Source organism: Clinocottus analis, unplaced genomic scaffold (assembly GCF_023055335.1).
Source record: "Clinocottus analis isolate CAN_PGR_092001 unplaced genomic scaffold, fCliAna1.0.p SCAF_19, whole genome shotgun sequence".
Classification (NCBI taxonomy): Eukaryota; Metazoa; Chordata; class Actinopteri; order Perciformes; family Cottidae; genus Clinocottus; species Clinocottus analis.
The window spans coordinates 5,580,969-5,601,673 of NW_027175920.1; the positions used below are offsets into that span (position 1 = coordinate 5,580,969).

Consider the following 20,705-nt stretch of genomic DNA (forward strand, 5'->3'; position numbering starts at 1 on the left):
CATACAGTCACAATACAGTCGAGGTGGGAGGAACACATGCTCAGACAGAGTGTGTGTTCGTGTACGTACATGTGTGTGTAGAGGGGAGGTGGATGTGGAACCAACAGAGATCTCCCCACTTCATCATTGAGTAAATGGCACCGCAGACGTGAGCTGCGACTTCACAGCTGCCTCATGGCGGGTGACATTGAAGCCCACGCATGAACACATCGCTCATCAAAGCGAATGAGGCGTTCTTTGCTTCCGCTGCTCGTGCCGAGGAAAAACAATGGCAGCCCCCCTCAAGTGCACACATGCACACCTGGAATGTCTAGAATGAGCGGAGATGGGAATGAAAAGGGGTGTGTGTGCGTGTGTGTGTGTTGGGAGGAGGGGGGAAATTCATTTGGTTTCCTGCATCTCTCACGAGAAACTCAACAGACTGTAACCTTCCACTGCTTGGTAATGGGAAGGAAACTGCAAGACCCCGGCGCCATAAAACGTCTCAGAGCGGGTGCTAACAGTGGTTCAGCAATTAACCTGTCTTAAAACAAACAAGAGGCTTTTGCTTTAACAACGGGCACATACTTGAGAGGGTTGATTTCTACAGCGTGAAACTCAAAGGCCCACCAGGGTTCAGGTTTTAATCGGTCATTAGTGTGCTCATTTCAGCACAGCTGCACTGAGATCTGTGAACTACAAGTTCACTCAATGTGATCAAAACCCCCAAAAACAAAGAGGCAAAGCTCTTACCCCAGAAGCTAAATGGCCCACCATCGAACGTCTCCCTCAAAAGCCCTCGAACGTCTCTTCACAGACAAAGAATATTTCTCCTAAAACCAATCATGAAGCGTGAGAAGAATGAGAGTAAAAAACAGAGAGAAACAGTCAAATTGTGAATGCCCTCTTTTAGCGTATAAGCACATCCTCCTGCAAGTTCAGTCACATAGTTTCAACACAAAAGCTCCACTCTTTCTCCTTAACTGTCCTCTTTTCTCTAAGTGGAACCAGACGTAGGCATTTCTTCATTTAGCCCATTCAAATGGAGGCAAGTTGCTCCAGTTCTTTATTTATTTAACAAAACGAGCTTTAAAAGCCAAACATTAGGTCATGGAATATTTCCACCCCGAGAAATAAGTCAATTAGACATCAAACCCAGTTTAAGTATTCCCCTACAAAATATGAGCTGCTGAGGAACTTTTTTTTCCAAGTCAAGTAGTGCTGTGGGATTGTTCTGTTTTTTAAATACAACTTTCAACAGTGTGGTGCACATGCGTTTCCAATTAAGCGCTCAGAGCCAACATGCAGGCCTGGGCCCCATTCACCCCTCCAACGATTGACCAAGTCGGAGGAAATGTTAAACAGGCATCAGAACCAAAACAGAAAAAAACGGCAGATTTCTCAAAAGCCTTTGCTTCTTTACTTTCTAAACAATAATTACGACATCGAAGTGAATTGATGATATGGACCGCAAACAAAGCACACAATCTAAATAAAGGAACAGGGGAACATACTTAATCATAACTTTTTTGTGACGCGTTCACAGCTTGGGCACTTAGACATAGCAATTTGTCCCTTTGGTGAATGGGTACAAAGCCTGCTTACAGTGCAAAGTAATAAAATACGTCAATGCAGTTGATTTGTGAGGACCATAATGAGAATGCACGGTTTACACGAGGCACTCAGGGTAGGATCTACTTCCCTGGCAGCAGCAATAACTCTCTATGAGCCTGTCTCTGCTCAGACTTCACTCTCTTGGCCCTAAGGAGCTGTTGGAGGACTTTGATGTTCTGTCTAAATGAATCGACTGTGCTTCTCGATACAGCCCTCCGGTCAAATGACTCGCCCCACCGATTCTGTCACCTGTGATAAACACCATGCGTGCTCGGCGGTACCAAATTCTGGATCACATGCTCAGAAATGCCACAATTCTTTTCCCTCCAACTTTATAAATGACTGAAATATATATATATATATATATATATATATATATATATATATATATATATATATATATATATATATATATATATGATTGTTGTTTCCTGCCATGCCCTATCTGAGGAAATGCCCTTTGATGTGTGAGGCTGTATGTGAGTAAGCAACGCTGGGCTGGGTTTTGTTACCTTACAGCCCTGCAACATCCAGTAGCTGAGCCTTTATGTTGGATGCCCCTTCAGGGCATGATGTTTGTTAGAGCCTGGGCAAGGGCAACAACCACCAACCCGCTTCCATCACTGCTTTTTTTTTTCTTTCCTTCCTCCTTCTTAAGAATCAGAGCCAGACAGCTCTGCATACAAGCCTGCAACTTCCCTGACTTGATCCAGACTAAATTGAATGCTTATTTGGGAGCACTGGTGCACAGATAGGCATGTACAATTGTGTCGATACGGCTACCTTGGGACTTCTTGTTTGTCCCGATGATGTGCGCTATGAATATGGATAAGTAGTGACAGGGGCCATAATGCATGAAAATGGAAAGAAAAGTAATGTCTCCGTGCTAAAGATAGCGCAGAGTGAAACCAATCGACGACAAGCGAACACTGCAACGGATGATTTCGATCAAAGAGCGGGGCAGAGACGGTGGTTAAAGGGAAACAATACTTATCCGTCTAAGCTTCAGCTTGGTCAATTCTCATTTGACTAAATCCAATTACCATCGATTCTGCATCTTCTTAAAGCCGAGGTTTAGGTTTTCCTTGATAGTGCAGAAATCTTAGCTCGATGAAGCGGTAGTATTTAACCTATTACAGCCTCCGTTGAAGCGGTTAGGTTTTGGAGGAAAGTACGGGTTCTACTAGCAAAGGCATTGATCCTCCCACACCCTGGGTTTTCCCAGCGTGTGCAGCGGTTCCTGTGCAAAGCCTCTGAACACTTCTCTCTCTCCTCCAGCAGCGGTGGTGCTCCTGAGCAAACCTGCCCTGGATCGAGCATCTCATTTAGTCGCTGGGGCCCTTTGATGTGGATTCAGTGCTGCAGTGCATATCATTCGTGTTTGAAGGTTCAGCTTCCACAATACAGTGGGGTTTGAAGTTTCACATATTGCAAGTGCTACAATGTGATAATCTGGGAGCCGGTTATGCATTATACATTTTTCATAAAAGAACACCATCACCTGAAAGTGGAATGTGGAAAAGTCAGCGCTTCAAGGTATATATTGACAGAAAGTGTTTCTGAGACTTCTGGGTGTGGGACGAAAACACTCTTGTTATCATGAGCAGTTCAGAATCAGCTCTCTATCTTCTCTCTGAAGGGGGTAAATATCCAAATAAACAGAGCAGAATAAAATTTGACTGGGGTCTGCCACGCCATTATGAGACCAATTTAGTCGACTGAACGCTTCTCGCGGGGCACAGAGGCCATGACGGCTCGTTCTCCAGCAAGAGCCTACAATAAAAATCTCCTTCTCCATCTGATTTCTCAAAGGGGTTGCGCCGCACCTTGGGGCACTTCCGCCAGTGTCTTCTTAAGTAAAACGTGAAAAAATCCTTGTCAAGCCCCATGTCTTATTTATTAACTGAGGCAGACCAAACTCAAATCCACGGCTTCAGCAAGTGTAATGACAAGAAACAAAGAAATAATCTGTGTTGAAAAATGTTTGCAATTGCAATGTTTTCAGTATCAAGAAAGTAAGCCCACCAGTGTTTTTTTTGTTGTTTTTAAACTGCATCTAGCACACACGATTAAAAATGGGTGGAGTTGGCAATCAATGCCTGTAAGTGACGGAGGTTTATGTAAACGATTCTGTTCACGATAATTAAAGAGGTTTTTTTAAGGATGCTTACTGCCGGAGGGCCTGCCTGCTTTCTTTTCCCTCTCTCTGTATCCATCTTCTGTGAAATACACACAAACATTAAAAAAAAAAAAACACACACACACACACAAGCCCATGTGTACAACTACGAACTCTACACACTGACAAGTACAAACAAAAAGCCCACACACAAGAAAGAGACGGCGCTTTCACAAGCGTCAGCCTCTCAATTAGCTTCTGCACTCATTTCTCCTTGGAAGAGAATTATTTTTCAGCTGGGTGCTTTTTTTCTTTGTTTATTGTAAGCAGACCAAAGCCTTATCAGCAGCTAATCACTGCATGTCAAATTCACAGACTTACTGCAGTCACTTGAAAAGAAAGAAAAAAAGGATTCAGTGAATAATCTTCTCAGGTTCAGATTGCCATTTTTGATTTAGACTATCACCAATTTTCTTTTTAGATGCTCAAATCTGTCGAACAGCCAGGGAGATGATGAGCATTCGTTTGATTTAATTCCTTCTGACATGTTAATTGCATCTACTTGTAATTTTCTCTAATTGATGTTTGATATGTCTCAGGAAATTAGGCCAATGAGATAAGACTGCAATTATTATGAATCCTCCTCGCCCTTTCTCTTTCCGCAGCAGGTCTGATGAATTCCCTTTACCTAAAACTGTTATGTGTCAACATGCTGTGCAGCGATGCTCTGTATTCCCAGGATGACGAACCCGCGGTTATGAGCATATCAGCGCGCATTCAAAACACATTCAGGCACAGACTAACCTGAGCAATTTTGACAGAGTTCTGGGTCGAACCGCCGGCGTGGTATTCAACTTTGTTCCTCTTGACAATTTCGTCAAACCTGAAAGCAATAAGTACAAGACGTGTTACAAAAAAAACCAACATTCACCACAAAATGAATAATACCAGCGCTGTGAAAGGCTTCGTGTAAACACCAGAAATAACCAGCTGAAACATTGGCAGCCGACAGGTTTAACAACACTCGTCACATCGCAACATGTGTAGGAATGAGGAGAAATTGCAATTCATAAGAAGCACAAATTAGTTGATACAAAATCCATTATGTGAGGTTGCACAGGTACAGTTGAGGAGCAGCTGTGATTATAGATAATTAAATCAAGTACATTCATTTGCGGTCTCCAGAGAATGGATCCTAATGACTTTGAGGATCCACCATCAACATGTCAGATGTTCCACTAGTTCACAACAGGAAACAAAAACCTCCACTTCAAACAGTTACACATGTGTTAGGCAACTATTTCCAGTGCTGTCTGTCAGTTTTGTACGAGAGCCAGTTGAGACAAGTGAGGAAAGATTGATCCAGTCGGTTCAAGCTCAATTTCCAGTGTTATGACTTAAGCAAAGGTGAAAAAAGAAAATATGTGTTGTTGTAAAACTCACTCTGTCCACAGGGGGCTGAAGTGCACCACGTTCTAAATATGTTTTAATACAGTCTTGTTTATCTTACATGAATTCTGACCACAAGGTACATATATTGTGTGTTAGCAAGTTATTTAAATGAAATATCATCTGAAACTAAATATGAATGTATTCACCTTTTTTAGTCCCATTATTGTAGACTTGGTGCACAGACTCTTTGAATTGTTTATTCCTTCCTTTGCTCCAACAATCTAAATAATCTACCCATTACTTTTAGGTAACTATTTCATACCATTTATGCATTAACTTCAGCTGACTATTTTAAACACATATTCATTCATTTTAGCCAACTATTAACCATGTATTAATTATTTTTAGTAACCTATTTAGACCTGTCTGATTCCCACACTCTCAATCCCACATTTAAAATCAAGTGTTACAGCTCACCACAATGTGTTTATTATTTTTTGAATTTGTTAAGGTACTCTACAAACTTAAAACATAGTCTGGCAACTGCAGATGAACCGCCTTATTGGAATCATTATTTTATTTTATTTTTGTATTTTCTGTCCTTCAGTAAAGAAGACACCAACATGTCAACTTGGAAGTGGCATACTTCCTCTTGTTTTCCCTCCATTTTTCAACTGTGAACTCCAGGTGGAGGCTAGTAAATAAAATAACAAAACAAAATGTGTGAAATGGGATGAAAAGAGGAAGTTAGGGTTTTAATGTAAACTTGATCAAAGCAAAGTAACATTGTCTATTCACAGTTAAAGTTAGCCAAAGAGTGTTAAAGCAAGATGAGCAGTGAAAGTTATTTTCTGAAGGAAATCAAAGTGCTTCCTTAAAGGGACGCATGAATTAAAAAGAAACTATTCATCTTTCACTGTTCATCTTTCCAGATATGCAGCTCTTTTGTTTTTCATAGCTGGTGTTTCAGGATCAATTACGGTTTCATTGTGTGCAAAGAAAATCTCATCGCCGGATAACTTGTTTAGAGACCACATCTGATTAAATGTTTGATGTATGAAGCATACAGTAGAGTTTAGAGATGAGTGTAACAGACTAAACACAATGAGTCAAGAAAACAGACATGACTTTGGGGAATGGGGAGTAAACAATTGCTGAGTTTTCAAACATAAATCCCAAGAACTCTCTTGGGTCTCCAGTGAAATACTGAATGCAGTTCTATCATATTTGTATTTTCCCATCATACTTCCATTTCAAACATCAATAGCTTCAATGCTTATGCGTAACGTGATGCAAAGCTGGGCCACGCGGCGAGATAGAGTCTTTATCTGGGGAGCTGAGAATATGAATAATGTGTCTTCTCGACACTGTTCACACAAACAGCCTCCCAGGGGGCTGGCTATATAAACGTGTCCACCCTGCTCAGGAAATTGACCTCACTGCAGTTGAGATGATGTGCCACATAAGGAGGTCTCTCAACTGTCAATTTGTAAGTGTATTTACATCAGGGGAAACAATCCAATGACATAGTAAATAGCTCAAGGTGCACCACACTAGCGTTATGTGTGATTCCACCTAAAAATGTATTCTGTAAAGGTGGTTTTTTTTTAGAAAATGCTTAAGCGTGATCCCAGGGGGAAAGGCTGTGCGACAGAGTGCTGATTTATTCCCTGTTTAAGACACACAAAAAACAAGTCAAACAAGCCAACTTCTGGGGAGCAAACTTGAATTTTGAAGTTGAACCTGGAAATATGTTATGTCGTCACTGCAGACAAGAGTAATATGTATGTAAAGTGCATCATGGCTTACCAACATATGTCAGCCAGAGGTGTTCAATACTTCAGCACAACCTGGTTTAACAAGGCATGGCCGAAATTTGAGCGAGTGTGAAAGTAACCTTTACTGCTTCAAAGAAAGTCTGCATATCATGTCTCAAGGCAAGGGGGTCTACCCAGGGCAGAATGTTCCTAATAAAGAAAAAAGAAAAACTTTCCATGCAAGTGGAAAATATGCTAACCGGGAAAAAAAAAAATCCTTCCTGAGACACCTGTTATGACTCCTTGACAAAGAAAGAATTTGAGCACTGTGGGTGTGTTTATAACACGAAGGCAGCCGAGGGACTCCAGAACCCATTTCAAATAGACACACAGCTTCTGAGGATTTCAGCTTCTTTTCTTTTTTTTTTCCCCTTCCTAGAAGTATTTGCTCCACCTTTCAGCGCAGACAGCATGGGGCCCTGCTCTTGGACGCCTCGAAAATCCCATCCGAAAAGGAGCAGCTGCCTCAAGACCTTTACACCCTCAAACATCATGTGATCCCATAGTAGTGACACCGTAAACGGCCCCCTTGGCCATTTAGGAAGAGAAAATCCCTTTCCATCTACTGCAGTCTGAGCTCACTCCATGATGGGAGGGAGCAGAGGAAAATAAATTGTTTTGAACAAAATGTCCTCAGCCGGTAACCTCTGCTTTTAAAAGCTGCTGGTGTTGTTCAATGGTAGAGCAATTCTAACTATGCCGTGCATTCCACCGATGTACGAACAGTCTGCGTTATATAACACATGCTTGACAAGAGGCTGCCCCTGACACTCTGATTAAATACCGTGCTTAACGAAAGGCACTGTGCTATTTTTCAATTTCATACCTTCAAATTTGAGACTAATAGAAGCACTTATTTATTCATCTTCAATCAAATTAGGGAAATTAGGCGACTGAATGCAATGTTTGTATTCAGAGGATATTAGAGTCCTCCTGGAATACTAATACCTCTACTTCTCCCCGGCTTAACACGTTCAAATTGTTGGGGCAGATCACACAAGTCAGGAACGCCGTGATGTTTACATTCCTGGGCGCGCAGCCCCCGCCGACGTTTCCCCATCGAGGGAAATATGAGAGCTTCCACTACGAGTCTTCTCTGCCCCGAGTGACTCATGAGTTCCTCGCTCACCTCCCCAAAAACTGATTATTTACACGAGGCAATAATTCAAGATTTTCTCCTCTGAAGGCCCTACGTGGAGGGCAAGGCGAGCCCATTTACCCAATCCCTCTTCATTCGCCTTTGATGTTAGCCTATCTCGATAAGACCGGATGAGTGCCCTAAAATCCCCGTCGAGTGATTTCGCAGGAAGAACAAGTCTCTGTTAATCAATGGCTAGATTGGATCTAGATCCTCGGGAGTGGTCTGCCTGAAAGTCCTCCCGAGTGTTTGAGTGCACACCAGGGTAATTCATCGCTAATGATCACCGCGGCACCCACTCTCCTGCGTTCGTCCTTATTTAATTGCCTCGTTCACGTTTTAAACAGCTTACAAATCACATGGACAGGCAGGGAAACATGATCAAACAGCCCCTATCACTAATCAGGGGAGGGCAAGGGAAGAAGTGAGAGGACCGGGGCTTCTTTGCGGCTCTCCTTTGGGGATTAGGAAGGAGGAGGGTTGTACAGGAACAGTAAATTGTCTCTGCTTCAGCCGTAGCAGCCAGGTACATTCAAACAGGCAGACCCATCTTTCTCTCTGTCTGACAGAAGCAGAGAGGGGGCCGTACAGCTAAAAGGCTTTGGTAATCCCAATTTCAACACAGGCATCTGGAGTGGAGACAGGTTCCACCATTGATTAGATTCCCCAATCAGTGTGTGCATCCTACACCAGCCTTCCTTGGTAGTCTGGAGGCAGTACAAGGCCTGATGCACAGTAATTGTTTCCATAGGTCAGGCGGAGGAAAAACAGCTCGGGGACGTGATGAAAGGGAGATGGAAAGGGTGAGGAATATTGTTGTTTTTCCCCCCAATTAAATTGTTTGTCAAACCCTTCACAAAGGGTTACGCAGTTTATCTGTTTAAAATCAATACGCTTGTCTCAGTGTGAAAGCTTGTCCCGACAAAAGACAGGCCCATTAATTATTCTGTTCTGCGCGCTATCGCCGGCCTGCTCAAGGTTGAGCCTTATCTTTTCTTATTTCAAATCAATAATTATCTTCTACCTTGCTCGCAACTCCCCCTCAGAAATAGATGTGCTTTTCACTCAATGCCTGTAGAGTCTGTGTGTGTCTCTCTCTCTCTCTGTGTGTGTAGCAACTGGTGAAGAACGCAGAATGAATAGGGCATTTTTATCAGTGGAACATTAGGGCAGGGATGGTAATAGATGGCGAAGAATGAGACGCATTAAAGTACTGAACATAAATGAGTCATGATTCAAACAGTGAGCGAGGCCTTGTTCCCGTCCTCTGACATCTTCTAATACAGTGAGGGATGAATGTTGATTTACACAAAAGCATAATGATATCGCCATCCTTCAGATATCTCAATCTGTTTGCTTAAATCCCCGTTCGGCTGAGAAAAACTGCCTCGAGTCCCTCGGGGGAGGGGGGAGGGGGGGTGGGGGGGGGCGAAAAACTAAACAAAAAAACAAACCGACTTCAGCCGCTATGAGCCTCTTTGCATTATAGACTGGATGCACAATTAATGAGTGCACGATTACATGGTCATAATGAGTGAGTAATTGCATTAGAATGCAGAAACAACAAATGTACATCCCTTTAATAATCAGCCGATCCTGCCGCAGCACGGCAGCCCATTTGTTGGCATTAGCTGAGGACTGCTGTTTGTACTTAATTAGGCTGCACTCAAAGATTAGGCGCGGGGGCAAAATCTGGTCATGGAGGATGAGTTCATATTATTTCCTCTTAAAATGTCACAGGTTTTTGGCTTGACGCTGCAGAGGGTGGCGTTGTTTGTCACACAGTACTGTGTGGATGTGGGAGAGGGAGTGTGAGTGTGTGTGTGTGTGTGTGAGAGGACATGAAAGAGAGAGAGAGAGAGAGAGAGAGAGAGAGAGAGAGGGACACATTGGGGGGAGAGAGTGGGAAGACGGAGCGTGTAAGCAAAGATGGAGCTTCTGGTGTTCTCTTGAGGATTGAGATTTGAAGCCAAAGCACAAAGCCGTTGAGACACTCCCCTTATCTAGGAGGTTGATACCAGGATCTTGGTGATTCAGAGCACTCCGTGTGAATAATTCCACCAACACCCCCTACTGCGGGGACCATATGGCCCAGTGTGAACTTTAAACACACTGGGAGTGTTGCTGTTCACCAGTCAGGCCTCCCATCTCTACCCCCGCACGGGGCTAGGTGCAGAGAAATGATCCGCTCAGATAGTACACTAACTAGCCTACATGTGTTCGGGCTGCTGCCATCATTGGCTTTTTCCTGTGTGGCTGCTGGGGATCAAAGATGACTAAAAATAGCCCTGAGCATGCTTTTCTGAACTGAACATGCAGTACGTACTGGCTGTGACGCCCACATTTTAATTATAAAACGCTCTTTAAAAAAGGGGGAGTTGGAGGGAGAGGAGGAGAAGTTGGAGGAGAGGGGAGGGGGGGGACAGGACATGCACAGAGATGTGGATTATGTTTGTTACACTCCCTTTGACTTGTGATCTTTCCTTCTGGCACCACCTGCTGGCAGTCACCTACCACAGGAGGCAGGCATTTGCAGCTCCAGCGAGGAAGAGTCTTAATTATGATTGCATCAGCCATCTCTCATGATGCAGCGTGAATGCTTTAAACGCAGTGAGCTCTGCCCCCCCCCCTCCCTCGCCCTCCTCTCCCTCCCTGTCTCGCAGGGTGGTAACCTATTTCATCATTAAGCAATGGCAGAACATGAAACGGGGGCTTCTTTTCGTGTTGATTATTTGTTAAAGGTTCCTTGTTTCATAATTCAAAAGGTCTAGATCCACATTTCTCACAGTCGAGTACAGCTCTGGTGAGCATGTCAGATTTATGCAAGCGCCCCAAATCGGCGGATTCATGCATATCAATAAAACATCAAGAGCAGCACAGTCGGCGGCTGAACATGTATCTGATGTCTCAATTACCAGTTGAGTGCCATTAATCTCGGCTCACTCTCTTTGGCTCAGAGGTCGGCTGATGGATGCAGGCCTGCGACCTTTGCCCTCAGCGGCAGGGGGCGCCGGATGTTCTGACCCCCCAGCGGGCCGGCGGAGGTGAGTTTAAGTACTGTAGTACAGCACTCAGCCTCAGCAACAGACAAGGGAGCTGGGAAGTAAAGCAGAGGGGGTGGGAGGGGGGGGGGGGGTTGTAATGTGTCTACACACTCAGTCAAGCATGAGTGCATCCAGTGAAGTGGCACCATGGCAGGCACATGCAGCTTCTGCACGCATGCTTGCATGTGAGCACACACAACCACACAAACACGCACACACAAGGAGCAGTGTTTCTCCTCCTGACACACCAGAACAGCTCCGCCGGGGGTTTCTAGCGCACACAGCTCGCTTCGTTATATATATTGAAAAAAACAGGAAAAAAAACAGAGGTAGAGTCAAGTGTGTTTACAGAGCAGAATCTATCACACACACACACACACACATCCACACACCCAGGAGTGTTTAGCATGTACTCAGTGAGAGAGGCCTTTGTTGTTTTCCTCCCAGTAAGCAGATTGAGCTGCATGGCAGCAGAAGGGGTGTTTAAGATGTACACAGACAGCAGGGTGTGTGAGTGAAGAGGCACCTTCACTGATCTCCTGTGTCGTGTGATGATGTGTGTGTGATGTGTGTCTCAATCCAGCGCTGATCCCCCTGAGTCAGCCCCGTCAGTGATATGAGCCTCCCACCCTCTCTCTCTCTCTCTCTCTCTTCCCTTCGCCATCCGGAATGCTAATAACAGCCAGCCACTAACACTGCAGCCCTGAATTATTCATTCAGCAGAGGGTCACACGGCATAATGAGGAGTTTACTCTCATTCTGGATGCGATTGTGACGCTGCTAATCTGCATTTAGCACAGAGAAAGAGAGAAATGGGGAGGGAGATGGGTGGAGGAGGGAGGAGGAGGGAGGAGGATGAGCACTGATGAACTTAATTGCTGTGAGCAAACAACCTCTGAAAAGAGTCACGCCAGCATCCAGAGATGAGAAAGTAAACAATTAATTATCATCGGACAGAGGGAGTCATAAAACAAATGTTGGAACGTGACTAATATCCAGGAGCCGGCTGATTTTATTCTTCCCATTTCAAAAGGTGACAATACACTCACTGTAACAATGACTCATTTGACACACGAATAATCATTAGCTCTAATATGATATGGTTAACAAGTCCAAGAGGGTTTGTGTGATATACTATGCAATGCTGCATGTCCTTAACAACCTTTGATGCCCAGTCGTCCTGAAATAAAAGATCCATTTGCTCATATTCTAATCGTATGCAGTGTTTTCAATATGTTGACATGTTTCCTACAGAGACTCGTTGGGGTACAAACAGCAGGCTACTGTTGCCCCCTGCTGGACATAAGGGATGTTAGAATACATGATCAACCGACTGCAAACAGCGTCAATATTTTCAAGGCCTACGATCAAAGACAAAACAGAATGAACTTGAAGAGACAAGACGGGTGAACAACATAACTTTACTGTGACTATGCCGTGATGTTACTTGTCTGATTATCTGACTTGACGATTATAAATATCCGACATCTTTACAAGTTTTAAAGTGCAGATATCAAACCACGGGATGGCAGCAGTGACTAAAAAAGCGAGCAAGCCCCACAGCATTACATCTGACAATAGGCATTTTCCACAGCAGACATTTTTGACTTGCCAGGACCAGGACCACTAGGACCCTTGGAACCAGCTCACCTGAAAGGAATGCAGCTGGTTTTAATGTGATCAATTACACCTGGCCTGCTGTAGCAGGCCAAAATGTATGCTGTGCATGTCACCCTCTGAGCTATAGAGTGATTGATGTCTAGGCAGGCAGAAAGGAAGTGAAACACATGTTGGTTTCCTCTCATATGCAAATATCCAAAAATCAAAACACCCGAGGAATCCCCTACAGCCTCGACTGAAAACAACCCTTTCAACTGCAGCTCAAAGAACCATGGAAGTATAATCAAAAAATAAATAAACAGTACAGCACAAGACCTGTGCATTTACCGCAACCCAACCACCACACGGTAAACAATGTGTTATAATACAAGTATTGAGAAGCAGCAGCCGCCTCGTTTGGTGCGATGAGATTGTTGGTATGCGATTCTGTCAGTGCTCGAGATTGTACTGCATGAGTTATGGATTCACTTTAGTTGTATGTTGGTATTTCTCTTTCTTTTCATTTGTGCCTTTATTAAACAGAAGAATGTATAGAAACAGACAGGAAATGTGGTGAGAGGGGGCGGGGGGAGAGAGAGAGAAAGAGAGAGAGAGAGAGATGAAATACAACACACATCAGGGCCGGAAACAAACCTCCTCTGCGGTTTTAAGCATCGAAACATCCTAACCACTCGGTAACCAAGAAACCCAAGAAGTTAGTGGTTTCAGCAGAGCAGGGTTTATTAACTCTGGAACGGTTTATTTTCATTAACAATTTAGTGTATCTCTTGATTATTTCTTCAATTACTCAATTAATATTACTATGGGGACGTCATTAGAATATTTTCTCTGTGACGAGTCTAAAGATGATCAATGTATTATGTTGGAAAGCGGATTCTTATTTGAGAAGCTGTGACCAGTACATTTTTTGGCATTTTTGCTGGATAAATAAAAAGAAATGTGTTCCAGTAACTTTCTGTTGGTCAACTAATTATTACTGCTACACATTTTTAATTAAAATTGGAATTCAACTGTAACTTGTAAACCGTTATGAGAAATGAAAGGCATCAAAAGTCACAGTTGAGGGTTATTCCGGGAAATAAAAAAAACACTAAGTCCCCAGCCAGTACTAACAGGGATGTTGATGGTTTCTACAGCAGGCAATTCCTCAGCCACAACAGGATTATATGGGCTCTGCTGTGACTAGATAATTGAATTCAGGCATGGCCACAGTGCACTGCATCCAATGATCTCTCTCCCACCAGGGTGATGGGAGAAAAAAATGAATTGCGTTACACTCTGTAGATTCAGAAGCACAACAATAGTGTTAGTCGACTAGACTTGTAAGTCTATTGTGGCCTTTTAAGTAATGATGTTATTTGTCAAAACAATGCAGTGAAGTTCTTCCTCTCCCACGGACCGATGACCTTGTGAATGACCTCGAGGTAGTAGCAGCACAACATCCACAATAGGAAGACTGTGGCTCATATCACAGCGTCTGGAGGTTTCATAACCTGTATAGCTACAAAATAATAGATGATGTGAGAAGGAAAAATAAAACACATGTACATTTAGATATAAATGCACAGTAATGAGGGTGAGGGTACTGGTGTGTGTGGTATTGGAGGGGACATGCATTGAAATGCATTGTACTGGGAATAAACCACCAAAGCCGCATGTTAATCCTGCCCTGACCTTGTGCAGAATGCGGAGGGAACGGTGTCTGTGGGGCTAAAGATAACACCGCTGCCTTTGTGCCGGAGGAGAACAACACTGCTGATGATGCTGCTTTGTGCTGCTGCTGCCCAAGGTCACATGTGTCCTTTTGTCAAGTAACAAGACCTGACAAGGTAGCCTAATGTAAGGCAGAAACGATCTGATGTACTGATCTGTCTTTTTATATTTATTGTTTGTGCATCACTCAGGTCCTTTATGATTTTACAATTAGGATTTGCTTTGAATTTACACACGAGACAGTAAAACAGATGCTTCTCAGGTATGAAATTGTTGAACTTGCATTCTGCTAGAATCAGACGTCATCAAACTAGAAAGAGAGCACACACTTTTGCTAGGGCTGCATAAATAATCCTCTTCATTCGCCATTTCAACAACAGAGAATGTTTACAGCTGTCTCATTGACATCTGGGTCCAGATATGCATCAAAGTACAAGCAGTGATATAGAATCGTGGAACAACATGAGAAATATGTTCCTTTCGAGTACTGCTTGAGTAGTTATAGCATTAGTACTGCATTGAAACAACTTTGTAATATTCTGCAACTAAGCATACAAATACAAAGAAACACATCCTCAAGAATATGTAATGTTCACAAATCTCAAATGAGTGGTGCTGATAGTTAAAGTATCCCAACGAAGAAGTTATGTCATGTTACATTTTGACTGGAGATAAAATAGTACGCACATACAAAAAAAAACCTTCACCTGTTATGAACCAACCAGGAGAGATGTCCCTTTAATCCCCAAACCAGCGCTATGAATTTGGGGTTTAGAAAGTGAAAGAACACCACTTGTCCCTCCGGACTCAATACTACCGCAGAGGTGCCCTTGAGCAAAGTACCTAAGTGCTCGAGTGGGGCTCTTCAGCGGCCTACCGATAGGAGTTGGTTCGTTCCAACAGATAAGACTGTGGCTGTAGTGAACCGCTTGGAGGTGTGAATTACACGCCTTGTTTGGTAAGCTCCATCATGAGCAAACTGAACAAGAGCGGCTCTGGAATCCGTGAATCCATGCGTCACAAATAAAATGAATGAATTACTGAGGCCACGGCTTACAACTCTGTAAAAACATGTTGCTATGTATGAAGTGTGAAACTTTGGCAGTTAGTCCAGATAACCTTGTGTCTTTTGCTACTAAAGCAATAATAAAAGATCATTCAATCACTTAAACATCCAAAGAAATGTTTAAATATCTGGAATATGGAACATGTGATAATTGTTACAAATGGGAGAATTGTTCAATACAGATCCCCATCATCTTAGCTACAGATGATGAACGTTTTATTTCTACATAGCAGTCAGTAATTCGGCCATAGTAATGTTTTAATTTCAGTCTTTCTGTTGTTTACCTCAAGGTGCATTTCAAAAGAGCGTAGTGCTATGTGTAGGGACACGCAAACACGTTTTCAAGTAAGAATATAATATTACTGTTGCATCCGCTTGCAACGTGAAGGAGGGAGGGGTCTGGAGGAGGAGCTTGTGTGCATAATCAGCAAAACCCTTCTCAGATTAAATAATAATTCATTGGAAAGCAGTTAAACATACAGTACTAATATCTATGTATATCTACTATTAATTAGTAAATTCAGTGGCATCTTGGTATAGTTGGCTCAAACTCAGTATGGGAAACGTGTGTGCGTGTGTGTGTGTGTCAAGTTACGAGGCTCCCAGTTACAGAGGGTTGATTTATAACTTGGCTATTTTGAGCACAGCTCAGTGACAAGATGGTAGTACTGGGTATGAATGACCAGTGTATCCCTTATTTGGTTCCATGTCATTTTTAACACTTTGTGTTACACTACTAAAACATGTGGTGTCCCAGTGAAGCTTTGACTCACAAGGCCTTGTGTTTGTCTTCAGCGAGGATCTGGTCATTAAGCTTCAGCCCGAACCTTTAGGATAGATTACCAAAGAAACATATGTAGACGTCAGTGTGCTTTGGTCAGATGCTGCACAGAAATATGAAGATGTCAGCGAAAAACAAACAGCTGTTTAGACTTACTTGTCAAGGAAATCTTTGTCCACAACAGCTGAAATGTCAAGCAGGGGATTTCCCATCCCAAAGAGTGTGTTTTCACTGTGGGGGGACAAAAAATGCATTGTGTTATGCAGAGTCCCACTCACCAGCTCTGCACGAACTGAGTACACAAACAATCTGTTGGAAAGTAGAAAATCATCTGTTTCTGATTTGTTGAAGTCACTGAAACCTTAATGAGGGGTGGACCTGTGTTTCACTGATGGATCTGTTACCTGACGTTCTCTCTACTGTCAACATGTGGAGAAAATAAAGCTACAGAAACATGTACAACTGCAAACTAATGAGCTCATAATGACAAATGACCAAATGTAAAACTGATAATGATCAAGTTTCTATTTTTACCCATCCAGATGGAGATTAGTACATGAAAAAAAGGCACTTCAGAATTATTAAACAGGTGAAGCATGTGCCATTCATTCATAATGTATGCTTCGACTTTGTCATTTTTTAAAAAATATTTAGTATTTTCCCTCCATGACCCTTTCATCAAGAATGTTTCAGCAATGAGAAATCACTGTGGTCTAAGTCTCGAGAGTTGTCATACCAGGTTACCCAACTTTCACAAAACACAAGACAAAAATGTATTGAATCTCCGGTCAATATCACATGAAGAAATAATAGTTTTCTTGTGCAGCATTTTGGCTTTTACGTGATCTGCAGTGATCTGAAGCTCCAGGATCACTGGGCCCATCTCAACGTAATACATCAGCATAGAAGGTCTGACGGACAGTGTTTTCAACCAACCCATTGAAAGACTGGCAGTGCTGGGAGCACATTAAAAATAAATAAATAACTAAAGCAAAGTTTTTCGCTGTAGACACACAGGTGGATGTTGTCATGTGGAGCTTACCTTGGAGTTGGCATTATGTCAGAAAACTCAGCAGCCTAATCTGAAGACTAAAGGGTTTAACAGAATATTCCTTTCTGTCAGAGCAATGTGCTTTTTGACTACAGGAACTGCAGCTGAACTTTCATCAACACTGACTGGTTGGTGGTGGGTGTGGGTGGGTCTTAGTGTCTTCGAGGCATACGATTGGCTAAACATGTTCCAATTATTGTGAAGCTTTCTATGCTGCGTTTGGTGCCGGTGGGAAAGAAGCTGGACACTGTTGCAAACACCAGCAATAAAATAATAAAGAAAAGACAACATTTAAAAAAATAACTCATTTGTAATTTTTTCAACCATACTCAATGTGTTTATCTGTATATAATTACATAACAATTTGAGTTAATATAGAAAATAAAGTTTTAGAGCTGTATATAAATTAGCTTTTAATGGCAGCATAACACATTATAATTTTGATGTAGTTGCTGCTCTATATCTGGCCTACAAACTCCCGCACACTCTGACAGTGCCGGACCGCCTGGCACCAAAACATCACAATATAGTTTGAAACTTTGTATCTACTTGGACTGCTCCGGACCTGTACTTGGACCTGTATCATGAAATATATATATATATATATATATATATATATATATATATATATATATATATATATATATATATATATATATATATATATATATATATATATATATAATATAATATATATATATGCTGTGTTCTTCTGCTTTTCTGTATCTAAAATGTGTAGTATATTAAATCTAAAAGGGAATAATAATAATGCATAATCCTTTGGCTATGTGTTTTACATTTTTTGGTGCAGTGGCACTTTTGTTTACATTTGGAATGTGGATTATGGATTTAATTAATATCTTATGTCTGCATTTATGTTAGCCTTGAAGTGATTTCATTGATGATTATTAAAGTATTTAGTGAATTATTGGTAGTATGATATCAACTGGTAACCTGCATTTGTACTATAACATCAAGGACTACAAGATAATATAATAATATCATAAAGTGGTATTGGGCTACATTGTGCCATCCTCCATTTGTGTTGTAAGAGACTAAAAGTCCTTCCTCTCATAACGTCAACTTATTTTAGGAAACTATGCAGATGACATTGCATTTTTTTGCTGACTATTACTAAAAGTGACTTGTAATGTTAAAAACAAGCACATGGATCTTGACTGATATATTTCATGTGCCCTACAAAAAGAGTTTGAATTTTCGTTGTTTGTTGCACTAAATGGCCTTTCCCCAGCTTATATTACGAACTCCTTTGCCCAAACCAGTCTGTCAGAAACCTAAGATGCTCTTGCAGTGCAGGGTGCAGCACTAGCGCTATGCCGACCCCAAAACGATGCAAATACGCCCCTATCACATGTTTGTCAGAAGAAAAGCACAGGTGTTGCTAGTAACATTAACTAGCTCTGTCCTATTCAAGTGTCCCAATTAGCTGTGGTGGTGCACAACACCAGGACCTGGAAACTGAGAAGAAACATGAAATTCAGCAATCAATAATCTTAAGATTTTCCCAAATCCTTCAGCGACATGTCAAAATGTCATCCATGAAAAAGGCCACTGGCCTTTCGCCTTACAGAAGCATCAAGTTAAGCATTAAGTTGATTGTGGCGTTACGAGCCTAAACATTTGGATTTTTTCTACTTGTCTTTTGTATTAGTAGAAGAAGCAGTGGCAGCTGACTGTGTTTAAAGCACAATACGAATATAGTTGAGTGCATTACATTTGCCACGTTTCCCTCAAATCAAGTGAACACTGATACACAATGTTATTAAGTCAATGTGCTTAATAACATTGTGCATCTTCGCAACAAGACAAGCAACACAAGTTAACTGCCTGCCAGCACAGTAAATAGCACGCTCATATAAGACACACAAAACTAAAGACATATTAAAACACTGAGCGATACACTTTGTAATTGGTTACGTCATTGTTATTATATGTTCGGTACAGTGTATGAATTTAACAGCTTTACTCTTAGTTGCATTTTTAAATATGAAATGTGAAAGTCCTTACACTTTTTAAAAGTGCAGCCTAACTGACAGCATCACTTTTGAAAGGATAAGTACATGTCGGATAAAGCAACAGCTCCCCGTCTCCCCATCTCATCTGATGAATGAGCCCACCCTGTCCCGCTAGCTACAGTTAGCATCGTCACGACTACCGAACGTTCGGCGTGTACCGTCGAACGCTAACGAATGTCTCACTCGAACGCCCGAGTTCATGGAACGTTCTAAATTAGGTTCGAACTGCTCAGCGCCTCGTCACCTCCTGCTGACAGTTTACCGCAACACCAGGGGGACGTCGGCGCTCACTTAACAGCTAGCAACGGCAGGCTAACGACGCGGACCGTCTACCCCCTCGTCGAAACAGCGCGGACACCGCCGGCTCGTTACCTTAACGCCGTGTTCCTCCCCGTCGACATGTTTGTGTCTTCGTCCGAATGTGTTCTTTAATCAGGAAAGGCTGTGTTCGATGCAAAGGGAGCCCGGGGAGCCACTGCTCACAGGCGGGAAGAGAGTCGAGCGGGTACACGGACTGCAGCCTTCTTTCACCCGCTGGAGATGATGATGGGAGAAGAAATTAGATCAACAGCATGCGACCTGGAGGGAAAAGAGGAGTTATTTTGTCAGCGGAAAGACCAGTATTGGCTCGCTGTTTCTCCTCAACGTACATTTGAAATAAGAAATGGTGCTTTCGCTTTCACTTGGTTCACCATAATTAAGTTCAACTTCACAGTCTGCGAATTTCACACACGGGAGAAAACACATTGGTATAATTTAGTGTGGTGGGTTTAAGATACTGTATATTTCCACAGTACTTTACAGCGTTCATTGAATATTGTTGCGTTAACGCACCATGTAGACGAGAGATTAGTATCCTACAATATAATAGTGGAGTAAAAATACACACCACTGCTCAGTTTATTCACAAACTGACCCCAGATCATCGAGGTCTCAAAGTGTCCTATATTCATTGCTCGCTGACTTGTGATAGTAATTTCATTGATTACAAATTAGTTTTATAGTAAGCATCACTTAAACGCGTCATAATCTCAATCCTTTCCGTGGACAACAGGGGTACATTAACATCATAAAATTACGTCTGCAAACGGCATTATGCAAATCCAGGTTACAGGGGTTGCATTTATTTGCACAAGTTAAGATCAGAGAAATTCCATAAAGTGTAAGATGAATTACGTTATCCCAGCCAGGACTTTGGCTGCATTCCCATGTTTCTTGTCTAAAGTTGTCCTGACAATGTAAAAATATTTAAGAAAAAGGCCAGAAAAAAATAAACATATTATAAAAAAGAAAATGGGACAATGAAGTTGTAAAAAAAAAAAAAGCTTCCACTTC

General features: G+C 42.2%; 1 protein-coding gene across 3 annotated transcripts in view; it reads right to left on the bottom strand.

Moving 5' to 3' along the window:
- The window catches only part of LOC137789468 (adenosine kinase-like), a 97,786-nt gene extending 77,656 nt beyond the window's left edge, over positions 1 to 20,130 (bottom strand). The window contains exons 1-5 of one of the 3 annotated variants that reach the window (XM_068583094.1): positions 20,063 to 20,130; positions 19,743 to 19,949; positions 16,440 to 16,514; positions 16,276 to 16,329; positions 4,517 to 4,595 (exon numbers count right to left, since the gene is read on the bottom strand). In XM_068583094.1, coding sequence (XP_068439195.1) covers positions 4,517 to 4,595; positions 16,276 to 16,329; positions 16,440 to 16,514; positions 19,743 to 19,771 — 237 coding nt within the window. In that variant the 5' untranslated portion in view covers positions 19,772 to 19,949; positions 20,063 to 20,130. Of the gene's footprint in view, positions 1 to 4,516; positions 4,596 to 16,275; positions 16,330 to 16,439; positions 16,515 to 17,325; positions 17,441 to 19,742; positions 20,032 to 20,062 lie in introns of those variants that run through there. The other 2 variants (XM_068583093.1, XM_068583095.1) reach the window with 2 other exon arrangements.
- Positions 20,131 to 20,705: the final 575 nt, after the last annotated feature.